At 39.8% G+C, this 12,242-nt stretch overlaps 1 protein-coding gene across 1 annotated transcript; it reads left to right on the forward strand.

Annotated features, from left to right (window-relative positions):
- Positions 1 to 168: 168 nt before the first annotated feature.
- On the forward strand, positions 169 to 6,418 carry LOC130175797 (fibroblast growth factor receptor substrate 2-like). Its single transcript, XM_056386345.1, has 7 exons — positions 169 to 587; positions 1,551 to 1,638; positions 1,721 to 1,812; positions 2,655 to 2,841; positions 4,530 to 4,664; positions 4,758 to 4,921; positions 5,009 to 6,418. The coding sequence occupies exons 3-7, from the start codon at positions 1,747 to 1,749 to the stop codon at positions 6,047 to 6,049; spliced, it is 1,593 nt and encodes a 530-aa protein (XP_056242320.1). The 5' UTR covers positions 169 to 587; positions 1,551 to 1,638; positions 1,721 to 1,746; the 3' UTR covers positions 6,050 to 6,418.
- Positions 6,419 to 12,242: the final 5,824 nt, after the last annotated feature.

The following is a 12,242-nucleotide window of genomic DNA, read 5'->3' on the forward strand; positions in this document are numbered from 1 at the left end:
ACAGTAAGAGTACATAATGTACACACTTTACACACAGTACACACTGATTTATACAGTGTGTACTGTGTGTAGTTGTGTTATATTGTGGTATTAGTACTTTTATGTCAGTACAGTAACACCCCCCCCCCCCGTGTGTGTCCCGTACTCCACGGACTGCGCATGCTCGGTGCCGCAGGAGTTCAGCACATTGGAAGTGTCGGAAGTTTAGCAGCAGTGATTTAGCCCGACAGGCTAACAGCGGAGACTCGGTCCCACCGTCAAAAACTTGGTTTTCTGCCACAAAAAAGTGCGTTTGGACGGAACCTCCCACCCCACGTTGAAGCACGGAGGAGTATCGATGGATTTAAACCGTTTTTCGCAGTTTGATTGGCACAAACGGGGCCGTTAGAGAGCTTTGAAAGAAGTTGTGATTGTTTTTTGGCGCTCTGGCAGCGCAGAGGAAAGATGGAGGATCTGCGGGTGTAGCAGCGGCTAACGTTAGCTGGCTCCTCCGTCTACTGCCAGCGTCGGTCGGGGACAAACCTGAGCTGCTTCACCGCTGTGTGGAAAAGACTGGCCGCTGTGATTCAACACGCTGACGGGGCCTGGTGAGTACAGCTGGATGAAAGGAGCCGTGTTTTCACGTTTCTTTACGGGCTAGCGGGCGGAGAGCGTCGGTGTGTGGGAGCTAACTGTAGCTTTGGAGCTAATCAGCAGAAATGAGCGTTAGCTTATTGAAGCGTAGCTTCGTGCTAACTAGCTGCCATTACACACAGTTAGGTGACTCACACACCTAACACACACACACACACTTCTGTCACAAAGTTAACGTTAGCCTGTCGCTACTCGGGGTGTCTGCTCAGTTAGTTAGTTAGTTAGTTAGTTAGTTAGTTAGTTAGTTAGTTAGTTAGTTAGTTAACTTATTCAGAGTCGGGGCTGGTAAACACCCTGACTGAGTGAAACACAAACACACATTAACTGAAATCAGTGGTTTCCAGCAGGCCTGCGGGGAGTCACAGTCAACACACAGTAAACGTAGGAGTTAATTTTTCTGCTGACACGTTAGTTAGTTAGTTAGTTAGTTAGTTAGTTAGTTAGTTAGTTAGTTAGTTAGTGATCGGTCAGAAGAGTTCAGTGATGCTTCATGTTTGTTTATTCTAGTAAAAACTCAGACTTTAAATAGATTGCAACTAATGATTATTTTCAATAATAATTAATCAGCTGATTATTATTATTATTATTATTCATTGATTGAAAGCTGTTAATCACATCATATTGATCAGGGAATGGACCATAGAAATAGAACTGATAGAATTCAAAGTGAGAAAGGTTTTTGATTCACAATTTAAAACAACATTAAAACAAAAAAGAAAGAAAGAAAAGCGTAAATGTTTCAGTTCAGACCGGAAAACGTGAACTTCAAAGACGATCAATACACCTATTATCAGGTCTATAAAAGTTCATCAGTAGTTATTTTTGTCCAGTCAGCTGTGCTTCATGTCACCATAATGACATGCTGGGTGATTGAAAGTGTCTTCTTGTCGCTGATGTGGGTGTCTGTCGGTGTCCAGGTCTCTGTTGATGTTTGCAGGTTCACTAAAGCATGAGCGTCCCTCAGGCTCTGAGGATGGGACCAGAGCTACCGGAGGCAGGATCTAGGTGAGCTTCTTGTCACGTGTGACTGTGATGTCTAGAGTGTTTTTCTGCTGTGGGTCTGACCTGTGTTTGTGTCGTGTCCCAGATGTCAGATGGTGCTCTGAAGAAGCCATGGGTAGCTGTCTAAGCTGTCCAGAGAAAGAGTCAATTCCAGATAATCATCAAAGTAAATTCAAGGTGAGTTCCTGCCTCAGCCTGTTGGAACACACCCCGGATTATTCACTGATGACTGTGAAGCTTCACAAACTTTCCACCAGTGAAACAACTTCACCCGACTCTAAACCTTTTCTCTCACTGTCATGTCGGTTCAACCCTGAAGCTGACAGCTGATTGGTCCGCAGCCTCTGAAACGTTCGGGGTGGAGCAGAAACATTTAAACTGGGTCATGTCCAACACAGATGTAGCGGCTCTGATACAGGCGGGATCAAACCTGTGACATTTCACACTGAATCCCACAGTGAGATGTGCACCTCCCTCTCTGTGCTCCTCCTCATCAGCTGCTCGTTATCTACATCAGTGAAGTGTCTCTAACCCTGACATGAGCCTTCTCTTCTCCACCGCTCTAATGATTCAATCAGTTGTAGAAGTAACAGCTAATAATAATATAATATTCATTATAAGCCAGTCCCTCCGTGATTTCAGGCTTTTTTTGGGATTGTTGTGGCTAAAATACTTGATTTCACCACAGCTTTTCTTAAAGATTGTGATGAATGTTCATGAGAAACAAGAGACTCTGCTCCTCATCTTAATCACAGGTAGAACTGATCTCCATAGAAACCTCATGAATTTATTCATTTATTACGTCGATGTTACAATGTAGAACAACGCAAATGTTGCTAATGTCTCAATAAGATTCACCAGTTTGAATCAAGGCGTCAGTAACGTGTTCTTACAGTTCAATCTTATCTTCCACCATCAACAGTGATGTCACAGTGACATTACAGTGATGTCACAGTGACCCTTCAGTGATGATGTCACAGTGACCGGTCTGTGCCCCCCTGTCTCTGGTCTGTGTCCAGGTGATCAACGTGGACGACGATGGGAACGAGCTGGGCTCTGGTGTGATGGAGCTGACCGACGCCGAGCTCGTCCTCCACACCCATCGCCGTGATGACGTCAGGTGGCCTTACCTGTGCCTACGGCGCTATGGCTACGACTCCAACCTGTTCTCGTTCGAAAGCGGTCGCCGCTGCCAGACGGGTCAAGGTACGTGTCACCTTAAACTGCTTGGTCATTACAGGGTGTCATGATGATGACATCATCCACAACATGTGACATCAGCAGTTCTGCTGACAGCAATGTTGACGCAGCTCAGAGTGAACAGGAGAAAGTACTGCTCTGTGTCCACACACACACACACACACACACACACACACACACACACAAAACACGACAGCCACAGTGAACCAGGTGTTTTTTCTGTTTCAAATCTACCTCACTAGTCCACTGGCATGTGAGGCATTCAGGGACATCTGTAAATTGTAGCTACAGAGAATAACCTGGGTTACCTCAGGTAAATCCTCCACCTGTGTGAAACTCTGAGCTCACTAACACAAACAAGCTATGACTGTTTAGTTACTAATGTTCCATTCAGGATATTTAAATATAATATTTATATAATATAGTTTATCACAGTGTCGCTCTACAGAATTATTTATCATGACGTCCTGATGACATCAAACTCTTTTGGGATCAACAGTTGTTCAGCTGCTGCTGCTGCATTCATGCACATCAGTAAATTTAAGCTTCTTATTGTAAAAGTGCAAAATCTCTAGTCATGTCAAAATAATAACTTGAAATTTGTTTTAAATAAATTTTTTGAATATTTTTATATATTGTGATTGCAATGTGATTATTTTTTTAAGTTCCTTATCTTCTTTATATTTCAACACAAGCATTAAATCGTTCTATATTATCATTAACACAATATTAGATAGATTAAACATAAACATGTCATGATGAAATTAGATGACACATGAATGGATATGAATGACATATTTTTATTTTACTAGTTCATTGACTGATTTGTAAACATGTCAAACTGTCATGCAGACATCATCTCTTCATGGAGATCCCAGCTGGCAAGCGCCTCTGTTATGGCTGCAATGTTTTCCCTGTGTGGTCGTCTGGGAGTGGGGCAGTCTGAAGGCAGCGAGCTTAGTGCTGTTGCCCCGTGAGGTAGCAATGATAGCAAGGCAGGTTCTGCACAATACCTGACGCTGTGCAGCATCTTCTTTTTTAAAGCCGGAACGGTTGGATTGACACACTGCTCCTCTTGGACACTAAAGTTTCCGCAGGGCCGGGTTCAGGTCAAAGTGAAGCGTGGCATGTTGTTGCTCCATCCTTTAGCCGACGCCTCTACTCGTGGTTGCATGTCGCAGGACCAGAGTGCGATCGCAGCCTTCGCTGTTAGGAAATCGTCTTTTATCGTATCGCGATAAGATCACAAATGCGATTAATGGCTCCACCCTGTTTTAAGTCACATGTTCAGTGTGAAGTCTCAGTCCATCTGATCTTTCTACCTGTGCTTTCATCCACCTGAACATGACAGCACTCCTGTATACAGTATTAGTACTGCAGTAATTATCACCTCATTATCTATAATTGACATAAATATTTTAGGTATGTCTAGATAATCTTATAATTTCTATTATTCACTGATCTCAGTTCATCAGCAGCTCAGACTCATGATGTCATCACCTCCACCCTGATTCAAGGGTTCACAACCTTTTAGCTTGATTCAAAAAATCCCACTTCATCAGGTGAACCAGGTGAGGACGAGAACCAGAGCTGATGGTGGTCTGAGGACTAGAAGGAGAGGACCCCCCCCCCCAAAATAAATAAATACACACACACACACACAGTGGAACATGAACCTTGTTCTGTGTTTTCAGGGATCTTTGCCTTCAAATGTTCTCGAGCTGAGGAGATCTTCAACATGCTGCAGGAGGTGATGCACAGCCACAGCATCAGTGTGGTGGAGGAGGCGGTGCTGGAGCCACAGCACCACAACACACACACTCCTGCAGGTACACACACACACACACACACACACACACTAAACATCTGTTTTCATCTGCTGAAGAATACTGTCAGTAAACTGTGTGTGTGTGTGTCCTCAGCTCTGGGTTACTCTGTCCCCTCGGTTCCTAACGGGGTGACGAGGATCCCCTCGGTGGGTGAGGCTCCATCTCACCCCTCCAGCCGTCACCCGTCTGTGGCCAGCACCCGTCTGCCGTCTGTGGGGGAGGAGTCGACTCACCCTCTGCTGGTGGCTGATGAAGCGGTGAGGCTTTGATCACTGATAATCAATAATCAATCAATAACCAAGTCTGGTCCAGGTCTGTGTCCTGACCCTGTTGCCTGTGTCCAGGTCCACACCTACGTCAACACCACTGGTCTCCTGGAGGACCAGCCCAGTCCGCTGACCGTCACCACCCCCCTGGAGAGTCCCACCTCTCCCCAGTCGCAGTGTCCTCCGACCCCCCCGCCTCCTCCCAGGGTCCGCGCCGAGCCCCCGCCCCCGCCCCCGCCCCCCCAGCCGGAGCCCCAGGTGCTGCTGGAGCCTCAGGGGGTGCGGTTTGTCCTGGGCCCCACCCCCGTTCAGAGGCAGCTGATGGAGAAGAGACAGCAGGAGCAGAAGGAGGCCGAGGAGCCGCAAGAGACTAACGGCCACGCCGAGGCCCCCGCCGAGCCCGCTCCCCCACACTCCAATGGCTCCTCCTCCTCCAACCCGTCAACAGCTCCCCGCCGCCATCGCCCACCCCCCCTCACTCCTGACCCGCAGAATGTCAACAACTCGGCCCAGCGGCGCACCGCCCTGCTGGACTACGAGAACCTGCCAGCGCTGCCGCCGGTGTGGGAGGCGAGGAAGCCAAGCTCGGAGGAGGAGGAGAATGGCGGTGGCCTGAAGACGCCGTCGATCAACGGCTACAACCACCACCCCCACCATGGCCTGCTGCACCACTCCTACTCCCATCCCCTGTCCGCCGCCCTCGAGCCCTCGCACAACTACGTCAACACGGAGAACGTGACGGCGCCACTCAGCGCCCATCGGCCGGACACAGCCCGCCGCCGCGCTGACGGACCCACCATCTTCAACTTTGATTTCCGCCGGCCGCCACTGCCGGGCCACGCCGAGCCGCCCAAAACCCTCAACTACATCGAGGTGGAGATGGACAGCGGCGCTGGGAACAAGGGCGCCTCGGACGGCAGCAACCCCCACACGCCCCGCACCCCCACCTCCCCGCTGCCCCCCACCACCCCCACCCGCCGCACCGAGCTCTACGCCCTCATCGACATCGAGCGCACTGCCGCCATGTCTAACCTGCAGAAAGCCCGGCCGCGAGACGACGGCACGTCACGCAAGACGAGACACAACAGCACAGAGCTGCCCACCAAAAGCACTGCGTGACCCCCCAACCCCCCCCACCCCCCCGTAAAGAAGGAGCGGCTGTTTGTCGCAGCCACAGACTCCACTTGAAAACAGGAAACATGACTTCCTGTGAGGTCACCTGCTCAGGTAGACCTGAAGAGGAACCTGGTCATAGAGCAGTGAATGATACCTCTGAGTCAGAGCGATGATGATGATGATGATGATGATGATGATGTAATAGACTCCTCCTCTTTATATGGTACAGATCAGTATTACTGAACAAAGCATTCCATTTAGCCTTTTATATGATTCACTACATGCTGCTGTAATTCACTATCTAAGGACCACAGTATGTTTCAGTATGTACAGTAGATCCTGGCACAATAAATGTCTGTGTTTTTATTTGTATCTGGACGAGACTACACTCTGTCCCCCCCCGGCCCCCACTTTAACACTCGGTCTGTCGCTCCAAGGGTCTCTAAATCAAAACAATAAGAGTGTCTGGTGATGTCATGGGTAGTGTGGGCTCATGGGAGTTGTAGCTTTCAGCTGCTCCTGGTTTGATTCAGTGGTTCAGGAGGTTTTTACTAGCAGCTGAATTTTCCACAGAGGTGTCGTGCACCAGCTGATTATTATACACACACACACAAACATTTGTGATGATGTAAGAACACAACTCAACAACATAGAACATAGATTTACTTTTTATTTTAATGTGGAAAGTTACAGATTATAACTGATTTAATTTTCTGTTGATTGATTAATCACAACAGCTCTACACCACCTTATGACTTTTGACATTTTATAAACTAAATTATTTATCAGAGACAACCTTGCTCCAGGGGTAATCAGCTGATTACTGATCAACATGTTTGATGTATAAGCAACTGATTGGCCTGATCATCTGAGGAGCCAACCTCGTCTTCATTTAATGTTTGACTTGAGATTCAAACGTTAAACCTTATTACGTATTGCTTTAGTATCAGAACTGAAACTCTTTGTTTGGTCCTCGGAGTCACTTCCTCCATCAGATGGTTCTGGTTTTGTGGGTTCAGGTCTGGAGGATCAGGATCAACCTGGGAAGACCTTCATCAGACAACGGTTGGCATGTCAACAGTGAACCAGTCAGTTTCAGGTATAGGTATAGTTTCAGGTATGCAGCTGTTTCCATGACAACAGGCAGCTCAAGAGTCCCAGGCCTACAGCTTCACCTCACTACAGGTGAGGGGGAGGAGCTCTGTAGACAGGTGTCAGTTTGATGTTTAAGACCAGAAAAATAAAACAAAACAAATCACATTTCAAATTAAATTTTGTTTTCACTGGACACGTCATCTGAATGTGTTTGGTTTTAAAAAAGCTGTAACTGCAACTGACCACATGGTGACGCTGTTGGGACCATCTTCCTGAGACTAATCTGAATCTGATGAGGATAAAAAGTTCATATTTTTTATCAGGAGAGAAGTTCCTGTTGATCCTCATGAAACCGTTGTCACTAAACGTATCTGTCTCACTGCTGATTAAAGTTTGATAAGTGACGAGGAGTGTGAAATACTGAAGAATAATGAGTTGTTCAGTGTAGAAATGTCATAGTATAAAGACAAAAGTAAAAAAAATGCTATAGTATTGTAAGTCATAAAAATGTCACAAAACGTCATAGTATATAAAAATGTCAAAAAAGTCATGATACATTATGTCATAAAAATGTCAAAAAACGTCATGATATATCAAAGCATAAAATGTATTATAAGTCAAGTTTCAAAAAAGTGTCTTAACATATCAGTATGTCATCAAAAAAATGTAATAGTATATTGTAAGGCATAAAAATTAAAAAAAAACAGTATATAAAAGTTTCAAAAAAGTCATGCACTAAGTCCTAAAATGTCAAAAAAAATATATAGTAAGGCATACACATGTCAAAAAATATGGTATAGTAAGCCATAAGAATGTCAAAAAAGTCATTATAGATTGTCATAAAAATGTCAAAGCATAGTAAAGTTTAAAAATGTCACAAAACGTCATAATATATCAAGGTGTAAAACCTCATAGGCATACAAGGCATACAAAGTCATAGTACAGTAAGGCATAAAATGTCATGTTTCATCTTGAAAAAGTCAGTATATATTATGTCATAAAAATGTCAAAAAACATGATATATCAAGGCATAAAACATATCAAGGTGTAAAACCTCATAGGCATAAAATTTCAAAAAACCTCATAGTATATACAAATCTCAGAAAATGCTATAGTATTGTAAAGTATAAAAATTCTAACCCAATAGTACAGTAAGCCATGAAAATGTCAAAAATGCGTGATAGTATACTAAGGCATAAAAACATCAAAAGACATTATACTATAGTAAGACATGAAAAAAGGTTTAAAAAACTCAGTCTACTAAGGCATGAAAAAAGTAAAAAAAAAGTCATAGTATAATAAGAGTCAAAAAAAGTCAAACAAAAAGAGTCATACTATTGTAAGACATGAAAAAAGTTTTTTTTTAAAAAGTCATAGAAAGTCATGAAAACATCAAAAAACGTCATACTATTGTAAGACATGAAAAAAAATTTAAAAACTCATAGTATAGTTAGTCATGAAAACGTCAAAAAATGTCATAGTATAATAAGAAATGAAAAAAGTAAAAAAAAGTTATAGTATACTAAGCCATGAAAACATCAAAAAAGGTCATAGTATAATAAGGCACGAAAATGTAAAAAAAAAAAAAAACGTAAAAAAAAGACCAAAAAAACGTTATAGTATAGTAAGGCACGAAAATGTCAAAAAAGTCATACAATAGTAAAACATGAAAAAAGTAAAAAAAAACATAGTATAGTAAGGCACGGAAATGTAAAAAAAAGTCATAGTATAATAAGACATGAAAAAAGTAAAAAAAAAAAAAGTGATACTATAGTAAGACATGAAAAAAGTAAAAAAAATTTCATAGTATATTAAGACATGAAAGAAGTAAAAAAAAAAAAAAAACGTAAAAAAAGTAAAAAAAAACGTCATAGTATAGTAAGGCACGAAAATGTCAAAAAAGTCATACAATAGTAAAACATGAAAAAAGTAAAAAAAAACGTCATAGTATAGTAAGGCATGAAAATGTCAAAAACAACGTCATGATATAGTAAAAATGCCAAAAACGTCATAGTATAGTCAGGCACAAAACGTCACAGTATAGTAAGGCATAAAAATGCCAAAAAAAGTCATATTCTAGTAGAGCATAAAAATGGCAAAAAAACGTCATAGTATAGTCAGGCACAAAACGTCACAGTATAGTAAGGCATAAAAATGTCAAAAAACGTCATAGTATAGTATGGCATAAAATTTAAGAAAAACATCATAGTATAATAAGGCATAAAAATGCCAAAAAAAGTCATATTCTAGTAAAGCATAAAAATGGCAAAAAACGTCATAGTATAGTCAGGCATAAAAATGCCAAAAAAATACATATTATAGTAGAGCATAAAAATGGCAAAAAACGTCATATTATAGTCAGGCACAAAATGTCACAGTATAGCAAGGCAAAAAAATGCCAAAAAAAGTCATATTCTAGTAAAGCATAAAAATGGCAAAAAACGTCATAGTATAGTCAGGCATAAAAATGCCAAAAAAATACATATTATAGTAGAGCATAAAAATGGCAAAAAACGTCATATTATAGTCAGGCACAAAATGTCACAGTATAGCAAGGCAAAAAAATGCCAAAAAACGTCATAGTATAGTAAGGCATAAAAATGTCAAAAAACGTCATAGTATAGTATGGCATAAAATTTAAGAAAAACATCATAGTATAATAAGGCATAAAAATGGCAAAAAACGTCATAGTATAGTCAGGCATAAAAATGCCAAAAATATACATATTATAGTAGAGCATAAAAACGGCAAAAAACGTCATAGTATAGTATGGCATAACATTTCAAAAAAACATCATAGTATAATAAGGCATAGAAATGGCAAAAAACGTCATAGTATAGTCAGGCACAAAACGTCACAGTATAGTAAGGCATAAAAATGCCAAAAAAGTCATATTCTAGTAGAGCATAGAAATGGCAAAAAAACGTCATAGTATAGTCAGGCATAAAAATGCCAAAAATATACATATTATAGTAGAGCATAAAAACGGCAAAAAACGTCATAGTATAGTATGGCATAACATTTCAAAAAGACATCATAGTATAATAAGGCATAGAAATGGCAAAAAACGTCATAGTATAGTCAGGCACAAAACGTCACAGTATAGTAAGGCATAGAAATGCCCAAAAAAGTCATATTCTAGTAGAGCATAAAAATGGCAAAAAACGTCATATTCTAGTAAAGCATAAAAATGTCAAAAAACGTCATAGTATAGTATGGCATAAAATTTAAGAAAAACATCATAGTATAGTCAGGCACAAAACGTCACAGTATGGTAAGGCAAAAAAATGGCAAAAAACGTCATATTCTAGTAAAGCATAAAAATGTCAAAAAACGTCATAGTATTGTATGGCATAAAATTTTTTAAAAAACTCATAGTATAATAAGGCAAAAAAATGCCAAAAAAAGTCATATTATAGTAGAGCATGAAAATGGCAAAAAACGTCATATTCTAGTAAAGCATAAAAATGTCAAAAAACGTCATAGTATAGTATGGCATAAAATTTAAGAAAAACATCATAGTATAATAAGGCATAAAAATGGCAAAAAACGTCAGAGTATAGTCAGGCATAAAAATGCCAAAAATATACATATTATAGTAGAGCATAAAAATGGCAAAAAACGTCATAGTATAGTCAGGCACAAAACGTCACAGTATGGTAAGGCAAAAAAATGCCAAAAAAAGTCATATTATAGTAGAGCATGAAAATGGCAAAAAACGTCATATTCTAGTAGAGCATAAAAATGTCAAAAAACGTCATATTATAGTAGAGCATAAAAATGGCAAAAAACGTCATAGGCATAAAATTTCAAAAAAACATCATAGTATAATAAGGCATAAAAATGGCAAAAAACGTCATAGTATAGTCAGGCACAAAACGTCACAGTATAGTAAGGCATAAAAATGCCAAAAAAGTCATATTCTAGTAGAGCATAAAAATGGCAAAAAACGTCATAGTATAGTCAGGCATAAAAATGCCAAAAATATACATATTATAGTAGAGCATAAAAACGGCAAAAAACGTCATAGTATAGTATGGCATAACATTTCAAAAAAACATCATAGTATAATAAGGCATAGAAATGGCAAAAAACGTCATAGTATAGTCAGGCACAAAACGTCACAGTATAGTAAGGCAAAAAAATGCCAAAAAAAGTCATATTATAGTAGAGCATGAAAATGGCAAAAAACGTCATATTTTAGTAAAGCATAAAAATGTCAAAAAACGTCATAGTATAGTATGGCATAAAATTTAAGAAAAACATCATAGTATAATAAGGCATAAAAATGGCAAAAAACGTCAGAGTATAGTCAGGCATAAAAATGCCAAAAATATACATATTATAGTAGAGCATAAAAATGGCAAAAAACGTCATAGTATAGTCAGGCACAAAACGTCACAGTATGGTAAGGCAAAAAAATGCCAAAAAAAGTCATATTATAGTAGAGCATGAAAATGGCAAAAAACGTCATATACTAGTAGAGCATAAAAATGTCAAAAAACGTCATATTATAGTAGAGCATAAAAATGGCAAAAAACGTCATAGGCATAAAATTTCAAAAAAACATCATAGTATAATAAGGCATAAAAATGGCAAAAAACGTCATAGTATAGTCAGGCACAAAACGTCACAGTATAGTAAGGCAAAAAAATGCCAAAAAAAGTCATATTCTAGTAGAGCATAAAAATGGCAAAAAACGTCATATTATAGTCAGGCATAAAAATGCCAAAAATATACATATTATAGTAGAGCATAAAAATGGCAAAAAACGTCATAGTATAGTATGGCATAAAATTTCAAAAAAACATCATAGTATAATAAGGCATAGAAATGGCAAAAAACGTCATAGTATAGTAGAGCATAAAAATGCCAAAAAACATCACAGTATAGTAAGGCATAGAAATGGCAAAAAAAGTCATATTCTAGTAGAGCATAAAAATGGCAAAAAACGTCATAGTATAGTCAGGCAAACAAATGCCAAAAAAAGTCATATTATAGTAGAGAATAAAAATGTCAAAAAAAGTCATATTCTAGTAGAGCATAAAAATGGCAAAAAACGTCATATTCTAGTAAAACATAAAAATGTCAAAAAACGTCA

This window comes from Seriola aureovittata, chromosome 10 (assembly GCF_021018895.1).
Source record: "Seriola aureovittata isolate HTS-2021-v1 ecotype China chromosome 10, ASM2101889v1, whole genome shotgun sequence".
Taxonomy (NCBI): Eukaryota; Metazoa; Chordata; class Actinopteri; order Carangiformes; family Carangidae; genus Seriola; species Seriola aureovittata.